At 38.7% G+C, this 21,167-nt stretch overlaps 1 protein-coding gene across 1 annotated transcript in view; it reads left to right on the forward strand.

Moving 5' to 3' along the window:
• DTNBP1 (dystrobrevin binding protein 1) overlaps positions 1-21,167 on the forward strand; it is a 91,709-nt gene that overhangs the window by 34,558 nt on the left and 35,984 nt on the right. Inside the window, exon 7 of the mRNA XM_042463244.1 lies at positions 2,480-2,502. Coding sequence (XP_042319178.1) covers positions 2,480-2,502 — 23 coding nt within the window. The remainder of the gene's footprint in view (positions 1-2,479; positions 2,503-21,167) is intronic.

Here is a 21,167-nt window from a genome sequence, read left to right on the forward strand (position 1 = left end):
AAATCAGGATGACTATGAACTGAATGCAAAATATGTTTTCTTCAATTTCCTTCTTATTTCTTTCTTTTAATATAGCATATTAGTCTATTAGACAAATGCTGCGGCCTCCACGAGGCTCAAAAAGAACCCATTCCGGGCGGGTTCTTACTCGCCATGCATGGGGCACCATTGTTGCGCTCATGCGCAACAATGACGTCCATGTGGCGCCAAGCTGTGTGGGCACTGTGCTGTGTGGACATCATCATCGCACACACTGTGTAAACAGCGGCATGCCAAGATGGTGTCTGTGGCATGTGGAAGGTCTTGGGAGCATGCAGATGCTCCACTCTCCCGAGCCATACTTTAGGCTCTAGGCAAGCACAAAGTGCTGGCCTGTACTGGGCCATTGTTAACAAGAAAAATTGTACCAGAGGCAGAAATAACATGGAAATAATAGGGCTAGTTTTCTACATCGCTAAACAGAAGAACAGTTCAACATATTTCAAAAAGCCTATTATTTAAAACAAAATGCTCATGTGAAATGAAACAACCACTTCAGATAAGCCTTATATTGTGTATAAGAAAACAAAAACATTTGAAGCTTTTAGATACTACTTAAAGGATTTTCCAAGATGCAAGGGTCTTGCCCCCCCCCCTTTTTTTTAATTATGTAGCATTTTATTGTAAAAATCTAAATCAACACAGTTTTCTTGGTCTTTTGCTCCATGTTGTAAGTATCGTATATACTCAACTATAAGTCAACCTCATGTATAACAACAACAAATTTAATGATGAGTCAGCTGACCATATCAATGAAATACTAAATACAATTACTGTGAAAACACACCCAACTAAAGATGGTGGCAGATTTGGGTGTGCAACACCGGTACCCTGGTGAGATCAAACTCTTCTACCCAAAAAGGCTCCGAAGCTGAATGTAAAGTTCAAAAAGGGGGAAGTTTAATTTAAAGAATAAAAATAAAGAGTTTTCTCTTCCCCAGCTCTAGATAAAAGATACTTTACAGACTTTCAGCAATCTTCAGGATGTCATCTTTCTGGGTCTGATCTTGGTTTGATCTCCTCGCTCAATGGAGCTGGTGCAGGGACTTTCAGCTCCTGAATTCTTTGTCTTCTTTGATGCTGGTAACTAAAATGGCTAACTTGATCTTGGTAACTAAACTGGCTAACTTGATCTTGGTAACTGATTTGGCTAACATGTAAGAAATGCCCTTTCCAACTGTCTGGGCCTGTTTGCAACCAAAACACAGCTCTCTACCTGCTCACAGCAAAGACTGCTCCAAACTAAAAAGCCTCTAGCTAAAGCAGAGCATGCTGGAAAGGGCAAACCAAACCTGGAAAAATGCAGGGGACCCTACAGCTCTTCCCACAACTAATACAATGAACTTTCCTACACTAAAATATTCTATGGCCTGAACCAACACAAAAGAAAATGCAGGGGGAGATTCAAATAGTCCTGGCAGGATATCACAATTACAGAATAAAAAAATATAAAATACAAGAAAAAAAATATTTAAATATCCACGTACATACAAAGATAAAACAGGATCACATCTAAAACTCATATAGGGGGTTAAAACAGATACAGACAGATACAGTGGAGGGCAGGTTTGGGGATTTTGATATGACCCATGGATAAGTTGAGGTAAAACCTAGGGGCATGTAACAAAGGATGAATCTAAGGGTGAAGCAAAGAAAAACAATGCCAAAGAATTTACAAAATTCCAGCAGGTGTAACTGTTTGCACTCACCCTAAAGCAGTGGTTCCCAACCTTCCTAATGTCGTGACACTTTAATACAATTCCTCATGTTGTGGTGACCCAAACCCATGAAATTATTTTCATTGCTACTTCACAACTGTAATTAAATAGGTGTGTTCCAATGGTCTTAGGCGACCCCCATGAAAGGGTCATTCGACCTCCAAAGGGGCCCTACCCACAGGTTGGGAACCACTGCCCTAAAGGCTGGATGGATGAGAAAGTAGAAGGAGGCTCACTGCTTCTAGGATAGATTACACTCTTGCCTTTCACCAGGGGATGGTTCCTATATAAATTAAAGTACAGTATTTACATTGACCCATGGATAAGTCAACTCAGTTTTTTGGGGGGCAAATTTTTTACTAAAATTTCTAGATTTATTCATGAGTATATACAGTATGTATGTTTTAGTTCCAGTAAACTTTTATAAGCAACTTAAAGAGTTGAGTCTCCTGTCAGGTAGGTAGCCATGTCTCCCCCAAAACTTTCATAAAAAGAAGCTTCATTCTCAGAGGCTTCATTAACTGAGGTATTCACTTGTATCAGTTATGTATCAGTTTACAGACTTGCAGTTGTTCTGCAAACCATAATTATGCAAAGAGATGTTTTCCATAGCACACTTAACAAAAAATACTTCAATAACTTTTGTCCTTTATCTGTTGGGTGCAAAATGTTTTGCTCAGATATGACTTTGACTGTTCTTTATTTATTTATTTTTTTTACAGAAAAGAACTTGAAATCTTCAAAGGTAATTAATTTTTTCCACTTAAGTCCCAACTTCAAAAGATCAAGCATAATATATACCTTTTGAAACAACTTTTATTTTAATTTTGTTTCTACATTGAACTGGTTGCCTGTGGCCATTTGGATTTTTCAAATCATCTGTAGCTGTCATGTTGTAAACAAGCACTTCACTGTCTCTCTTGCTATATGTTTTTCAATACCAGTGCACAAGTTGAATTGCTGTTCTTGGTAACAGAGCTGTTTAACAGTGTGCATGATTGTTGTGTTCCCTGATGAATAGAGATGAGGTTCAGGTACGGTTTTGAGATATGTGCACATACTTGCAATTCCTAGATCGGTCTGATGTACTGAATGTGTTTGTGTGCACGCCAAGGGGCAGAGGAGAATACTGGGTCTTATTGTTTCACATTGTGAGTTTGCTGTATATGGCTGTTATGACTTGGTTGAATTACATAGCATCCATGGTGAGATAGTGTTTTTTTCTGTTGCTATATATGCCAGAGGGATGCAGTGGCTTAATGGTTAAGATGCCAATTCTGACAATCGGAAGATTAGAAGGTTGGCAGTTCAAGGCCTGAGTGCTACATGTTGTGGTGAGCTCCTGTCACTAGTCCCAGCTTCTGCCAACCTAGCAGTTTGAAAGCATGGAAAGGTGCAAGTAGATAAATAGGTACCACTTTGGTGGGAAGGTAACAGCATTTGGTGCAGTCATGCTGGCCACATGACTGCTGGATTCGTCTTCGGACAAAGCTGGATCTTCGGCTTAGTAATGATGATGAGCACCGCCCCTACAGTCAGTTATAACTAGACATTCATGTCAAGGGACTGCCTTTACCTTTACTTTTTTTACATATGCCAATGAAACATAAAATGTTGAGAGTAAATGTCTAAATAGCAAAATGTTAGCCTCAATTTGAATTCTGTCATTTAAATAAGTTTTTAGAATTGGTTCCAAGTATTTTTAGTTGAGTGGGTGATATTACTCTTGCGTAACACAGTAAATGTAATTCCAGCAAATTATAGGTGACATGTTATATAATGCATCACTTTGTTTTAGCTCAGTATTTGAAAATGTCTTCATATGACAGTTCTAAATACAGACCCTATTACTAGAAAGCCATAGGGCAGATAAATCTGATTCTGTGCTGTTGAATGAGGATTAATATTTATATTCATAGACAGACTGTTATAACTATACTTACTTTGAAAGTATAGGCCTACCAGGTTTGAATTAATAAAAGGAGATATATCAAAGCTATTGAATACAGTCAGTGTGTATTACTGAGACACAATACAGACTTCTTTGACTTCTCAGATTCATATAAGTCGCCACTCCATTTTTATGGACTTGAGATCTGTGGTTTTGATTATTTGCGGAAGGATGACCTCTGTTAAGTTAATGGTGTGCACGCCTATGGCCCGCACAATACCATGCTGCCATTCAAGCCTGTTGGGTTTGAATATCTGTGGATTTCTGAATTCTTGGGGGGGGGGGGGGATATGAAACGGATCCCCTGCAAATTTGGAGGGAGAACTGTAATAATGTTCTCTTTTCTGTGTTAGGCAATTGCTATGTGCCTCCAAGTCATTTTTGACCTATGACAATCCTAAGGTGAGCCTGTCATAGGGTTTTTCTGGCAAATTTCTTCAGAGCAGGTTTCTCTTTGTTAGAAGCTGAGAGAATGTAACTTACCCAAAGTCCCCCAATGGGTTTTTATGTTCGAGTAGGGAATCAAACCCCGACTTCCAAAGTCGTAGTCCAATGCTCAAACCGCTACACCACACTGGCTCTCTTTAGGAAATTACAGTTAGGCAATTACTGTAGTTCAAGTTCTTAAACTAGTTTTGTAGTGTGTAAAATGTCTGTGATTTTGCTAATTTCTGTAGTGAACTAGAAACTTTTCTTTCAGCTGTAAGTCAGATTCTGGTTCTTTTAAGACCAGTTTCTGTAACATAAGTTGGTCCCCCACCACCATATTATTGAAAAAATAGATTTCCACTAATCTAATCACTTGTCAATGTTGCTGTTGTGCAAAAATATCTATCCAAAGCATGGTTCTTCATAGTTTTTACATGGCTTGCCAGTAAATCCACCATCAAATCACAGGACATATATGAAGGAAGACACAGAGATTGCCTATGACTTGATGGTAATTTGTAGTGAGGATTCTTGTAGAAAGTCATGGTGATCCATAAGGATGTGTGCTTTGGATATATGTCAGTGCTGATAAATATGCAATGTATGATTTGTACTGTAATGTCTATAATGTCAGAAATATAGTCATCAGTTAAGTGGGCAAATATTGCTAAAACTGCTAATTTCCTTCATATAAAGTACAGTCGTGAACTTGGGATCTGGGTCCCTCGCTTATGTGCGAGCGGCAAATGGAGGGGCATAAAATGAGGTGTGTGCCACCGTTCAAGCCAATGGGGCTTGAATATTGGCTGTTTTCGTTGTCGCGGGGAGATCCAGAATGGATCCCCCGCGAAAACAGAGGGGAGACTGTGGTTAGAATTAATAGATATGCTCATATCTTAAGTTTTTCTATGCAGGTTATATAGGTACATAGTAACTGGAGAGAGCCAAATGTGTTCCTTCATTTTTCTAGATGGACAGTCCTAATTTACTGATCATTGTGCAAAACTGGTCTCCCATTATAGACTCTTAGATATCAGGAATGTGAATAATTACTGTGTTTTATACCTTTCAAACCCCCATCCACTTCAGTTGGTAGCAATTCTGAGGTAGCAACTATATTAAGAAAAAATAGAAATTTAATTCTGAAGAGTCCAATCTACAGTATTTAGGGCTTTAGAGTTCTAAATCCCATTCCTCTTGGCCAGAATTGAACAATTCATGGCACTCATGAAGCTGTTTGCTCCCTTAGACTCCAGAAATAATAGCAATGTCTGTTTCTGCAACAGATAGAAATAATAGTAATGCAAGCCTCCTCCTCCTTATTCTTGGCTGTGCATTCTCAACCCCTCCATGCTTATTGGAGAGCAGAAGCAACAAACAGGCATTTGGACTGGGAGGAAACAACTGGAAGGATTGGAAGCAAGCATTTGGACAGGAGGAAGAAAAGTGAGATTGATTTGTGTTGTGCTACTATGTTGGTCAAGTGTGGAGAGGAAAGCTAAGTCTGTTGTACAACAATTACCCAGGGCTTTCTGGGCAAGGATAGAAGCTGGAAAGTAGCCAGGTTTTGGATGGTGGTAAGAACTGAGGAGACCAGTGGTTTATGAGAAGGAGTATGGAGTTCTCTGCAGCTATCAGGTACTTTGTTTTTTTCAGTGGGATCTTGGTAACTCTAGGGTAGATCCAGGAGAACTGAAATTGATCCTCTTGAATTTGTATGGCCAGTGCTGTGACCCTGACTACGTCATAAAGATGAAAGGGAGACTCCTAATGCAAAAATACACATTTTTTGTCTCAACCCTAAATACTGTGTACAGTTGTTATGTGCTTGGAAAAAATTACCCTCCTTTTAAAATGTCTGTACTTATTCTAGCAGTTTTACAAGAAACATTACATAATAGTGTTTTGGCAATACTTCTGTATTTAATTATTCTTTTATTGTTGATCTGATTAGCAGCCTTGAATCCCTATGTTGGGAGAAAGTTGGGATATAAGAAAATAGTAACAATAACAATAATAGCAGCAGCAGCTAAGATCTAAATATCACAGCATATCTTCTGGATACATTATACATACTGTCAATATAAGATAGCACTTATAGATGTGAAACTTGATTGAGTGCTGGATTGGGCATATGTAAGAGTTTCTTAGGCCAACAAACAGTTCTTGATTATTATTTTTTTGGCCAGTTGGATAGCGTAGGTGAGCCTGCACATTGAGTTTTTGTATACATAGTAGACAAAATATATAGGGAGTTAGTGAGAAACATTCCTCCTTTCTAATAGAGACTTTGTAGCTAAGACTAGTTTCTTAGGACAAATGAATTTTTTTGGTGTTACCTTTTTCCTAAAGTTTTTTTTTAAAGCCTTTTTGGTCATAGTTGACTATAAACGTGAAAGCTTGGTCCATTCAGCATTTCTTTGTCTCACTGGCAGAATCTTTATTACACTCTGCTCTTTGGGTGCACTTTTAAAAACATCGCTAATCAAAATATTTGTTTTTACTCTTCCCACTTTGTCTGCTGTATGTTCCTTTACTAATTCTAAGAAAAATCAAGTAGGATCATACAGAATATAATTTAGTACAATATCATTTTGCAGTCTTCTCTTTGCTGTGTTTGCCCTACTGAAGATGGTTTCTTCAAATCCAGGAAATGTATTCAGAGCTAGCCATGTTGGCCATGCAGCAAAATATAATAAAATACAAAATTTCTGGTCCCTACATAACCAAGAAGGGGAGTGGACTCTGGCTGCATGGATATGCCTCCAGATCATCTTAACTGACAACAGAAGTAACATCTGATAGAAGATGTAGGCTTGCCACTCTAGCAGTGTCGCCCCCCCCCCCATGTGATTTTTAACATCTTTGCCTGATTAAAGAAGCCAGTGAAGTTTCAAAAGCTTACATTATGTATCTTGTGCTTCTTAGTTGGCTCAATCAAATCAATTGCTTTGGCTTTTAGATTTTGCTATATTTTGAAGATGGTTTGTTACTGTTGATAACTGTACATGATACTCAATGGTATTTTAGCCCATTTTTACATACTAAAGCTGGATATTCATTGACAGTCTCTTGGTAAAAAATAAGGTGGTATTTGTATGTCTATAAAATGACTTAGGGCCAGTATGGTGTAATGGTTTGAGCATTTGACTAGGACACTGGGAGACAAGAGTTTGAATCGTACTCTGCCATATAAACCCACTGGGTGACCTTGGACAAGTCACACTCTTTCAGCCTCAGAGGATGGCAGTGGCAAACCCCTCTCAAGACACTTGCCAACAAAACCCTATGAGAGGTTAAGGTTGCCATAAGTTGGAAACAACTTGGAGGCACATAGCTACAACAAAATGATTTAACAGAACATCCATGTATCTTTTGTTTAGAAGCATTCATCTCAATTTTGTTTTTTGAGAGGTATTACAGAGAGAGAAACAGAGGAAAACAACATTATAACAAAAATAAATGGCTAAAATGCCTTGATTCTTTCGTTATATTAATTCAATAGGAATGACAATAGATTTCTAGTTAATGTTGCTTAGAGGAGAGCAGTATAGTGGGCCCTTCCCTTATGCGGGGGATCTGTTCCGGACCCCCCGCGTAAGGGAAATACCGCATATGCTGGAGCCCCATTAAAAATAATGGAGCTCGTACCTGTGGCATGGCGCGGTGCACACATTATGTGCGCTTTCCCCATTATTTCTTCTGGGGCACACCATGGCCTTTTCCGGTGTGGTAATCCATATTGACAACTAACTTTACATGTGGAGCAAGAGCTATTAGCTGTTGAGGAAAGAGACTTCAAGAACTTATGTTTTTGCTAAAGTGACAGATGTATTTTCCTTAATGGAGAGTTTGCAGAATGGGTGTTAAGGCCCATGCAAAGATGCAGAAAAATTGCTTGTAGTTTAGTCCAAGTGAAACGTCCAGGTTAATAAGAAAAACGTGTGCCTTATCTCTTTACCCAAAGGTCTAGCTTGTTACGGAGAAGGAATTTAAATCTAGTTTTCTCCAGAGGCATATTTCAAATTGGTGATTAGGATAGAAGATGGTAAGCAAACTAATTGAAAATGCAAAATGGTGTCTGAGAGAAATCTTGACTATAGTTGAAATTCACTAAAACATGAAAATACTGTGCTAGTAAAGAAGGAACATCCAAAGGTCTTTTTAGCTATTCAGTATTTCTAGATGAATTAATCTGTCTTAAAATGAGTCAACTGATTAAATATAAATATACTTGTAAAATGTTAAAAGGCAATATAGGAACCTTTTCAAAGTACTGAAGGTAGGTGTGAGAACTCCGAATGTGCATAAAAGCTGCCACTCATTCTTTGAAGAAGGAACAGTTTCAATATTTTGCTTTTTACTTCCTGTTAATAGTATGTGAAAATCAAAAGCACATCAGAAGTTGGCTCACCTCTAAAACCTACTGATTAGAATTGGTCTCCCTTGATTAATGAACTGTAGTATGAGAATAAAACTACTGATTAAAGCTTGTGAAGAAAGTAAATTATATTTTTTTGATGAGACTTGGCTTCTTTGATTCATACATGAATTGATTAGTAATGTTAATGTTAAGGGACTATAATTCTTCTCTCTATTTAAGCTGTATGAAGGAACATTTGTATTTTTTTAAGGTTGGCAAAGAGGTAGGGATCTCTTTAATATATTTCATGCTAGTTTTAACCCCATTCTGAGCTCTGCTTATATTAATCTGCCTGACTTCACTATAATGCCTAGTATATTCCTTAATGTTGCCTTGCATGAGCAGGCAGGAAGGAGAGGATGTGCAAGCAATGATTCTGCTGGAAATTGAAGACCTCCAATAGCAGGTTAATTGCTATCTTAATTAAAGCTGCACTTAGTACCACAGTATTATGTAAATTCTGGTGTAGCTTCTGCTAGAATACCGAATTGAATATTAATAGAATTGTAAAAATATAGAAAAGCAGTTTAAAAGTCTTTTGGAATTGTTGGAATGCAATTTTTCTTCCTATTGAGAAGCTTAAGATGCTGAGGTTGTTGTTGTTTTTTTTTTTTTTAATTTAATGGACTACCATACATTCTCTGTGCATTTTAGACTTCCTGTTCTGTGTTGCCCTGGCAGCATAAATTTTAGCAGGGCCTTCTCAGTTGAGGTACCAGGTCTGAGGAGGGCTACCTAGCTCCAGTGCTAATTGCCTTCTGACCCTAGTTGGGCAAATGGTTCTTCTTCTTTGTGGTGTTTGTGATTCTTTGTGGTGTCTGTTTACTGCCAAAAATCTTATGTAGTTGCTGCAGAAGGACTGTGGTAAAAGTGTCAGCGTAAGTTGCACTTTCCCATTTAGGTTACTCAAATTAAGAAATCTTTCTCCTGTGGTGCCAAAATCCCTGAAAAAGACAGACATTCAAAGTGCTTGCTGTGCCTAGGGGAGGCACACGTTGTTGATACTTGCATCCATTGTAGAGCTTTCACTACTCAAACTCATTGAAATAGGCTGGGGACTTAAGGCTCTTCTCAGTGAGAGCTCTCTTGTGCCATGTGGCTGTGTCACCATTGGGGACAATGGCACTTTGCCACCCCGACTGTCCGAGGCCCTCCTCACTGCTCTTACTGCGGTGGGCGGCAAGGGGCTGCCTCCTCCTGCCCCTCTTCCTGTCACCGCTGCCTCCTCCTCCACCGCCTCCTCTTCCCCGCCACCTCCACCTTTTCCTTCTCTTCCTTCTCCTCCTCCATCACCCCCCTCCATGGGCTTACCATCCACGGATGGTGGAATCTGCAGATGGCAAGTCCACAGATATGGATGGCCTACTGTATAATTGTCCAACAGATTGCAAAATGGGCTAGAGTATGCATCCAGCCAAAACAAATGTGAGTAGACTAAATTTGATCCATATATTCTCATTAGGGAATTTATTGTCACAGAAGACATGAAATATGTAGCTTGCATAGGAAGATGGTTTCATGTAAGCTTATATTTTTTTTTTCAAACCGATGCTTTTTGCAAAACATGAAATTGAGATGGAACAATGATCTGTTGAGAAGAGAAGTCAGAATAAATATTACAGATTGTTGCTGTAGGTTGAAATTAACTACATAATAATTAAAGTAACAACAAAAGAAACAAAGCTAGGGGAATAAAAATATTCATATCATATTCATATCAGTAAAAGCAGCAAGAATATATCAGACTGATGGTCTGCACAAAAGATGGTGGGATTTTGGAAGAGCAATAAATGAATGCACTTACATTTCATTTTGCAAACAGTTGCTCTTGTTATACTGCAGGCTACAAAATTGGATCCACCTTTAGCATGTTTCCACAGGTGGGAAACTGTAAACCTTTCCCCCCCACCCCAAGAAACTTTACCCACATTATGTGCCATCCAAAAGAGGCTGAAGGTCTATTCAAGAGGTCCAAGTTAAATTAATCCTGTCAGGCATGTCCAGTATCCTTTTTAGTTATAAAGTGTCTCTGACTGTGGCTAGGAGGCAGACCCCCAAATCTGAGTGGGTTGCCTAGTGCTCATCATGCTTTCCAACATCTATTGCTTAATAAATAAATCCAAACTGAGAGATGTACATAAGTGAAGTCAGCATTTTCTTGTTTTCTTTTTTCTCTGCCTCTGTCATGTGTTAGGTTTCAGAGCCCTGCCCAGAAGGTGAAGGATACTTAGCATGGAATAGGAAAAGATTCTTCCTTGCAACAGGAGACCACCTCCCATGTTGATGGCATGGCAGGGTAGGGGATTTCTCACTTCGGAGTTTTAGAAGGCGGGAAGAAATACAGGAGGCATATGATGATAATGCTGCAGGATAGTCTGCATCTGAAATGAAAAGTACTTTTCCTGGATAGTTTCCAGAGACTGTGGAGGAGTAATTGAGAAGTGGTGATATACAACTGAGCAACAAAGTTAGAATCGTCCAGGCCACAGTATTCCCAATCATTATGAATGGTTGTGAGAGCTGGACTGTGTAAAAAGCAGATAAAAAGAAAATCAACTCATTTGAGATGTTGTGTTGGACTAGTTGGAGACTATGGACAGCCAGAAAGACAAACAAATGGGTCCTTGAGTGAATGAGGCCAGAAATACCCTTGAGGCCAATATGATTAAACTGAGGCTGCTGTTCATTGGCCACATCATGAGAAGGCGACTCATTGGAAAAGACAGTAATGCTGGGAAAGGTAGAAGAAGAAGAGGTAGACTACATACCAGATGGTTAGACTCAAATTGGGAGGACACAGGCTTGAGTCTGCAGGAAGTGAGCAGAGCATTGGAACACAGGGGCCCGTTAAAGATGGGCCACATAGTACGCGCGGAGCGTGTACTAGGGTTAGGAAGGGGCGGTGCTTCCGCAGCCCCCTAACCCTAGTGTGCGCTCTGCGCGCACAAAATGGCAGCGGCCGTTACACACGGCCGCCACCATGACAACGTCACGACCACACCGCCTCTATACATGATGTTTCGGAGCTCCTTCCTGGTTTGCGCCGCTGGGCGCAGCCTCCACACGGCTGCGCCCAGTGGCGCAAAGGCGAAAGGGGCCAAGCGGCCCCTTTCTCCTCCTCCCCACCGCCGCGGGGTGTCCTTGGGGCTTGAAGCCCCAAGGATACCCCTTTCCAGGCTGCGGGGAAGTGGCCTTTTGCCGCTTCCCCGCAGCCCGGAAAGCGGCGGATCGGGGCCTCAGCAGCTGCTGGTCTAGCCGCTGAGGCCCTGATACACCGAGGAAAGGGCGGGTGCAGACCGCCCCAAACGGGCGGTCTGTAACCCGCCAGGGAGATTTACTTGGAAATGTCTCATCCTCACCATGTGTTGAAGTTGAACTCAACAGCAGCCACTGCTTTATCGAGGATGCTTAACCAATATTCATGCCTCGGCCTAGCTTAACCCCTGTTACTCTGTTCAGGTTTGAGGAGTCAGTTGTTGGATGAAATCATAATAATATAATACTTGGTTGCAAGAACATTTAGAATCACAGAGTACAAGTGTGTTTCCTGGCTGAAATTCTACAAGAAGTTGGACTGCCTTCTGATTTTTCAGCACAGTAATTACACTCCATTGTATTAAGCATTTTACTTCTATCCCTAGAGGAGCAAGGATTGTTTTTTGTCTTGATCACATTTTTTAAACAAAATTAACAAATCAGAATGCTTTCTTTTATCACACAAATTGCAAAGCAGACTTTATGTTTTCTGAATGCTACATATGGCATTGGCAACCTCTGTATTAATGTTCTTGCTTTCAGCATACGTTTTTCAGACTGTTCAAGTACAGACAACAAAATGCATGTTTAGATGCAGTGAACATTTTTAGATCTTGATTCTGTGCCTTGCTATACAGGGATATCAGCGTGTAAGGTGTGGACAGTGTTTTGGTCACATTTACAAATGGACAATTTACATCTCTATTTTCCAGCATTATGTGTTGCCACTTGCTCATTTGTCTGGCTTACGTTGTTGCTCTGGTTATTGCACATTTGGGGGGTTTAACAGGCTAAATCCTTATAGCTGAAATTGTGTGAACTATTATGTTTCATTTTGTGGGTTAAGCACTAGAAGAAAATGACCGTTGAAAAAATGAATTTTTGGACACTTTTGGGGAAGTAAGCATATTTATATTTAAGGTTGCAGTGTTGTTTCATATTAATCAGAGAGCAAATTGCATTGAATTCAGTGGGATTTATTTTTCAATAGACGTGTATAATATTGCACTATAAGTTTTGCTTGAAGACATTTAAAAAAAACCTGCTCACATTACTGAGATTATGATAAACAAGAATGATGTTGACTGTAGGCTATATTGAGTACAAAACTGTGAATTTGGATTTTAATATAGTTGGCAGTACACATATACATATACTGCCCTTTTACACAATATTTAGTACAGTTTTGAAGTACAGCCTTATGTGTGTGCATGCATTAGAAAATGCATTTCTACTAAGACTAGGACATAATCTTGTTTGTCATGCTATTAGAGATATACTGATCAGTAATTTTGGGAATAAAATGTTAAGTAAACACTGGCTGTAGGAAATGCAGTCAGTTCAATGATGGATTAATTTGAATAATGTATTACATTGTGCTATGCTGTCAAATATTAGCAGTTAATACATTCCTTAGGACCTTTTTTCCACCCCCTTTTTTTGAACAGCATGTGGTATGCTCCCAGATGCAGGCATGCATTGTGGTATACCACATCTCCTGACAGCTTGTGTTCAGTTTAAGGAGCAGCAATGGAAGGAAGTGCTGCTGCATGCTTAAATTTTATGTGAATGACCAATTGGGAAGTGATATATCCTGTTTTGTTCTTGTGGAGAAGAAATGGATCAGTAGCATCACTCTTCTTTTCTACATCAGGAAAAATGCATATTACTGGAGCTGCTTGGTAGTTGGGGGTTTCACTTGACCAGCACTGTGTTTCTGTTTACTTGGCATTTTCTCTCTGCTATGTCCTCTCCAGGACCCACCGAGAATAATCGGAAGAATTCTTGTAGGTGAAGTTTATTATGGTTACTATTTGTTGAGTTGTTATTATTAAAAAGCGAGTTTGAAACATAAAGTAATTTCAAGCTATTTTTAAGCATTTGTGTTGCTTAGCTTGTCATGCATATTCTGACAATGAAATAGGTAGACAGTAGCTTCAGAATAAAAATGGAAAATTCATATTTCATAGCAGAAGTGATTATTCCTTTCCCGTAATGACAAATGATGAGCAGGCATGAATCGACACTAATTGTGATTTAGATTTATAAGTATTTCAGTGTTCAAATAAATTTGTGTTGCCAAGCACTGGGTAAAATTTTTCCAGCAGATCCCCTCCTGTTTAAAAAATAAGTCATTAATATTACAGAGAACTGATTTTTTAGACGATACCATGTTTAGTAGTCAGGAATATTTCTGTGAATTGTTAATTTGACACTGGGTGTTGCCATCCTTTCCAAGCATATTATAAAATTAAGCAGGTATTGGATTTAGTAGATTTGAAATGGCTTGTTACGAGAAGTGGTATAGCAGCCCATAACCTCTTTTGTGTGTAAGATATGAAGAACAGATTTGCTTTTGTTGTGATGTGTTTTGTGTTGAAAGCAATAATTGAAACGTCTTTTTTTGTAAATGAACATTTTTTCAGAGATGTGCAGTGCCATAAAAATATTTTTAAAAACATCTTATGAAGAAGAAGATTATTAAAAAATAAAGGCAGCTCTTGTGTGCTTCAGTTAGGTTCCAATACTGTGTAACTCTAAACTTGGTATGTAACCATTTAGAAAATATTTAATGCACTTAGCACTGTGGTGGGTTATGTTTTCAGATGGTGCCAAGATATATTTTATTTCTCTCCTTTTTTTAAAAAAAATAGCAATAGACATACGTCAAAATGCCAGATTTTTTTTAATGCTGAATATTATTTTATTACATGCTGCTCTGTCTATTTTGCAATTCCTATTTTTTATGATACCAAAAAATCACATTTTGATTAGTCTAATATATTATGTTTTGTTCTTCGATATCCACTACTCCTGTAGTATCTTTCTTTCCTTGCTACACAATTTTTATGGGTAGGGATGGGGGATAAGTAAGTAAAGTGAACTAAAGCTTCTCTAATGTCTAGCATCCAGAATAGAGACATTGTAGAAATTTAATAACTAGAATGATAATATGGAAAGGACTGTATACATTTTGCCATATCCTCTCCAGGAACCATCAGTCATTGAAATTATCAATTGATATTTTAGTTTTGTTGTGGAATTCATACAACAAATTGCTTGCTTGGTTTATACTATCAGAATAGGTGGGAGCTAATCTCCAAAGTAAATTTTATTTCGTCTTATTTACTTAAGCATTAATTTTAAGATTTTAAAAATCTCACCAGTTAAATGAGATAGTGGGACAGTTTGTATTACACAATAATCCAGTGATCTGTGTTAATCTGAGGTTATCGATTACTAGTGGTATGTTGGTGCACACCACCTGATTACTCCTGTTGCTTACTTATTTCATTGTGCATTGGGTACTTTTTTCTATGTGGTCAATTATTCCTGTGACGAGAAATGATGCAGGGTTTGTTTTGTTTCTCCACCATGTTTGGACGACATGTTAAACCACATAACAAAGCCCCGTGGTTTGTTTAGCCTCTCTAGTTGTGAGTGGCTTTGTACATGATAAGTCAGGTTTCCCATGCTTCTCTGGTTTCTCGTGCCATTGGAACTGGGCCAGCACGTCTCTCCAGGAATCATTCCAGGAACACTCAATATGGAGAGAATTATTAGATTGGAAGGGATATTGAACAAGAAGCTCTTATTTAAACAAACAAAAAATAGATTTGATTTATTTATTCCACTATTCAGAACAAGAGTGCAGATGTAAGATCTTTAGAAGCATAATCTCTACCAACTTCAGTGTTACATTTTAACCCACACAATCAAAATATCAAAATTCTGACTGGAACCAAGCTTCTGTATCTGGTTTTAATAAATAATGGGGTGGTGGGGGAGGGAAGATACTAGTCAACCACAACTACTGCAGCATCCAGTGTATTCCTAAGTGAAGGGCCAGGGATAGGCAGATAATATTTTTTTAAGGTCAGATATGATACAGTCCAACTATCCTACAAATGTTTCCAAAGCCTACCCAATACCCAAAGCCAGCCTGTGAGCAAATGAACATATACGTAAACTGACTACGTCTGCTTCATTAACATTATACAAAGTACCCCATTCCATCAGCATCATAGTAGAAATACCAATGACAGATAGGACATCTGTATAAATATGTATGTGGTGTACAGAATGTGGGTAGATAGCCCAAGGTTATCCATTGAAGCTGAATGTTGGGAGATCATGAACACTGAGTCTGGCTTCACATAACACAGAAGTGAACTGGTGTTATTTGCCGCAGGATGCAGTAACAGGTGCTCAGTTGTATGGCTTTGAAAGAGTAGATTCATTGAGGATAGGACTATCTATAATTATCAGTTTGCTATCTGCTATCAAAAGCTGTATATCAGTTGCTTTTGAACACATGTGAACTCCTATAAGTGGCTGATTGGCCAGTGTTGGAACAGGCCTTTAATCTAATTCACTGTGGCTGTTCTTATGTTCTTATTCTGCTATAGGCATCCGTTCTGGTGGGTTTTGGGTCTTCTTGTGATTGTCAGCAGTCACTGTTGTATAACTACAACACACAAAGAGGAGAGAAGAGCCTTATAAATCAGCCAGCCAGTTCCCTGAGCAGGATTTTTAACAGGCATAACTCTTTGTGCTCATATGAATAAGTTGAGCGTAAAACCTAGCCTAAAGGTTGGATGGATGAAATAGTAGAGGAGGTTGATGGTTCTTTTTGGTGCTTTGTGAAGATATTAAACTCTCACTTTTCACCAGGTCATGGTTCTTTCTTTGATGAGAGTTAAAGTACAGTACTTCCATTGACCCGTGGATAAATCGAGCCAGGTTTTTTTGGGCCAATGTTTTGACTAAAATTTCTAGACTTATACATGAGTATGTACAGTAAGCTACTTTTTCCTCATTCCACTGCTGTTTTAGTGGTCCTACTAATATATTTTCAGTACATTCATCGCTTCACATTTGTGGCTTTGACTTTTGCAGATTTGATTATTCATGGATTTTATTAATATATTCTCTCTAGGAATAACTAGGACTTCCAGCACAATTCTGTAGTCAACTTTAACCAAATGTAGTACTGAAGGACCTAGAGATTCCTAGAGAGAACACTCCACTAGGCATTTGTAGCTCCTCCAATTCTGTGGTCATTGTCTGGCAGATGTTGACCACAGAGTTGCACAGGAGGACCTAGAGATTCCTAGAAAGGTGTTCTCTGAGGTAAAAACATAGGGTTTTTGTTCTTTGCGGTTTTTCCACCTGTGCCCCTAACCCCAGCAAATGTGGAGGGATGAGTGTACTGTGGAATTTGACTGTGCTCCATAAATGTTGTTTGTTTATTATGTTTAGCCATACAGTTTTTGGCACATACAACATACAAAAGTGGTGATAGTTGATAAAATTATTTGTGGAAGTACAGAGATCATTGTGAAAGTTTTGCTTGAGCATGTAGGTCCGCATATGTTTTAACAATCTTTAACCAGGTGATACTCCCCTCAGAGAAATGAAGATGTTTGTATAAACTAGTGAATGATCATCATCCATGCTCAAATACTGGAATATAGAAGATGTTTTTTCCATTCATATGAGTATCAGAAATTGAGCAGACAAGTGTACTCATGTGAATTGATCTGGAAGAATTACTTCAGTGAATTAGTTTAAGCTGTTATTTATTTGTCCAAGTGTAGACTGAATCTGATGACACACTGTAGTGGGTTGACTAAAGGTGGTAAAAACATTACCTAGTTTATTTTTTTAACTTTGTTGAAATTATAGAAAGATTGTATTTGTATTTTGTATTGTGATTGCATTTTTATCAATTGATACAAGTGGCACAACATAGAGATTTGACTGTTCAATGGGACTTTTGGCCAAGACTTACAGTGCAGTCTTGCACTTTTACTCATGAGCAACTTCCATAAAGTTCACTGAGACTTATTTGGAGATGTGTGTATACAGCTTTAGTGTACTTGTCTGCTACTGGGAAGGCATTTAGAATCATTGGTGTCTGTAGCCTCTACTACCTACAGACCAAACAAAGTACCGTAAGTGCTTTTCACATTGTACAGTTTTCCACAGAGGCCAATAAATTGATGTAGCAGTGGCTTCTGAATCTAGCCAACATTTAATAGAAATAGAAAAGAGAAGGGTCCATGCTGGCTACAGAATTTTGGCAATTGTCACCAAAAGCTGCAAAACCTACCACTTCTTCCTTTCTCTGTCTGTCTTTAGAAGACTATTTTTCATGTCATTTTCTATACAGTACTTAAAATTATTACACTGACGCACATGGCTGAAAACAAGGACGTAGCCGGGGGGGGGGGGGGGGGGGGGGGGTGGACCCCCCCCTATCAGGCCCTGGGGGCGTTGAAGCTCCTTCCTCCCCCCTCCCCTCCATTAAAACCACGGCGAGGGAACAGAGGAAAGACAAAACAAAAGTTCCCCTTTTCCCTCTGCTCTGTGGCTTTAATGGAGGGAGGAGGGGGGAGCTTGAATGCCAGTTGCAAGCTCAGAGAGAGAGAGAGAGAGAGGGAGGGAGGGAGGGAGTCCCTGTGACTCCTTTCGCTTTCGTTTCCTTCAGAGTCCGGCTTCCACTCCTCCTCCTCCTCCTCCCCCTTCCTCCCTTGTGCTTTTGCAGAAGAAGGAAGAAGAAGGGAAGGAAGGGAAAAAAGGAAGGAAGAATAAGAGGGAGGGAGAACTGAAGAAAAGAAGGAAAAGAAAGGGAGGAAGAGGAAGGGGAGAAAGGAAGAAAGAAAAAAGGAAGGAAGGAAGCTTCTAAAAGGAAATATAAAAGAAAGAAAAGGTGACTTCTAACTTTTAGCTGTTATCCATGTACAATATAGTATAATAATAATAATAATAATAATAATAATAATAATAATAATAATAATATCCCTTACCCAAAATGCTGAGGATTAGATGTATTTTGGATTTTGGAGTTTTTCAGATTTGGGTATATTTATATACAGTATTATGTCTAATGGGATATTATACTGGGAGATGGGATCCATGTATGTTTCATATGCATCTCATAGACATAGACTGAAGGTAATTTAATGCACAATATTTTTAAAATAATGTTGTGCTTCTGCATACTGAGCTTCAGCAAAACCCTGAGACCACTATGCCTTGTATAATTCAATAATTCAGTAATTGATCTAAACCTTCAGGATTTCCAAGTTTCCTTGAGTTGGGGGTCAGACCAGATGCTCTCAGGGTCAGTTTGGGGTTTTGGAAGTCCAGAGAAAGGAGACTCAGACTCTACTCTGGACATTTCTCCTGAGAATGGACTCATCTTTTCAAAAACAGTCATTTTTGGATTTTTGCAACAACAAAAAAGAGGTGAGTCTGTGATGCAAAAAGGCAAGAGGCTTCCTTCCAGCCTTGTTTTTTCTCTTTTTTAAAAGACAAATAGAATAAAATACAGTTAGCTGGCCCATTTTCAGCATGTCAATGGGGATGCTTTGATGGAGAGTTCCTGCATGCCAGAATGGGGTTGGACTGGATGGCCCTTCGTGGGGTCTCTTCTAACTCTATGTTTTTATGATTAATTAATTAATATATGGAATCAATCTAAGATGATGAATCGTGGCTGTGGAGTCCTATGGCCCTGCTCCAGGCAATGCTAGACTGCAGGCCCATCATCCAGCAGCACCACAGACTGATGGAAACTGCAGTTTAATAAGGCTGCACACTGCAGAAATAATCCAGTTCGAAACTGCTTTAATGCTATGGAAAATCCTGCGATTTGTAGTATGTTGTGCCACCAGAGCTCTCTGACAAAGAAGGCTAAATGTCTCACAAAACTATAATATCCAGATACTGTTGTTGTTGTTGTTTTCTTATATCCCGCCTTTCTCCCAATATACAGACTCAAGGTGGTGATTTTCCATAGCATTAATCTATAGTATATCTTTCTACAATGTAGATGGACACCTCCATTACATAATTTGTTGAGGATGCTTTGACTGGGAGTTCCTGCATGGCAGAATGGGGTTGGACTGGATCAGGGCCCTTCTTGGGGTCTCTTCTAACTCTATGATTCCATGATTCTGTAGCACTCTGAGCCTACTGTGATTTTAATAGTTTTTAAAGGTATAAAGTTATAAAGTCTTATAATGCAAGCCATGCACTGATGGACTATTGCACTATAATTTTGTATTGATTGATTTTATACCCTGCCTTTCTCCCAAAATAGGATTCTCTTAAAGGGGTTTGTTTAATATAAAAAGAAAGGAACGTATAATGGCTTGGAATTAAAAATTATGATAGATAGATAGATAGATAGATAGATAGATAAATAGATAGATAGGTCTTGGAATTAAAAGGGGTGTGTGTGTGTCTATCTCAAAATTAAAAAGCCCTCTTGGAAGTGGGAATGAAATGTGTGGATGCAGCCTGGGTTCGTAGCTTAACTCAGATGTTGGAATACAGTGTCTCAAAGCATGAGCAGAGTGTCTCTGAGCATGAACAGAGTGGCTGCCGCTCATTGCTTGAGCAGCTGCACTTTGCTTTATCGAGCTGAATTTATCTGATGTAAACACCTTCAGAGGAAGGACTCAGTTTGCATCTGCACTGAAAAAATAATCCAGTTTGATGCCACTTTAACTGCCCTTGGCTCCATGTTGTGAAATGCTGGGATTTGTAGTTTGTTGTGGCACCTGACAGATGACTCAACTACAGTTCCCAAGATTCCATTGCACGAAGCCATAACGGAAGTTAAAGTGGTGCCATCAAGGTGTTGAGGGTGAACGCTTGACACTCTTTTTGTGTCTTGGGGGGGGGCTCTTAGCCTCTCAAAATGGTGGCACTTAGTCTTGACCCCCCCCCCCCTTCCCAAAATCCTGGCTACGTCCTTGCTGAAAATTTCACTCAAACTAGTGTTGGCTCAACTGAACATTAGAAAATGCCTCTGGAGATTTTCCAACCTTGCTACAACCAAAATAAGAAGCGATTAAAATTGGAAATGTTCTTTTTTTAAAAAGCTGCTTCATTTATTTATCTTGTTTCAGTGCTAACTCACCTTGGACTATTAAAGATATAAATACATTATCTTGTTACCTTGACCTAATATTATTGATGTAGCAAGTATTTTTAATTGTGTACTGCTTGACTCTTTAAGTGATTTAGTATATTTTTAACAGCGATGTAAGTTAATAAAATCTTTAAACTCTTTTATGAATAACATGGAATTATTAATTTATTCACCATGCTTCTTTGATAGCAGCATTTCTTTGTGTATTCATTTAAATGTCCTTCCCACTCCCCACACCAAAAAGATCTCAGGGTGGTTTACAAGTAAAATTAAAACAATGTGTTAAAACAGTTTAAATAAAACAGTAAAATAATTTAAATATACTAAAACATAGTAATTATTATTATTATTATTATTATTATTATTATTATTATTATTATTATTATTATTATTATTATTATTATT

This window comes from Sceloporus undulatus, chromosome 4 (genome assembly GCF_019175285.1).
Source record: "Sceloporus undulatus isolate JIND9_A2432 ecotype Alabama chromosome 4, SceUnd_v1.1, whole genome shotgun sequence".
NCBI lineage: Eukaryota > Metazoa > Chordata > Lepidosauria > Squamata > Phrynosomatidae > Sceloporus > Sceloporus undulatus.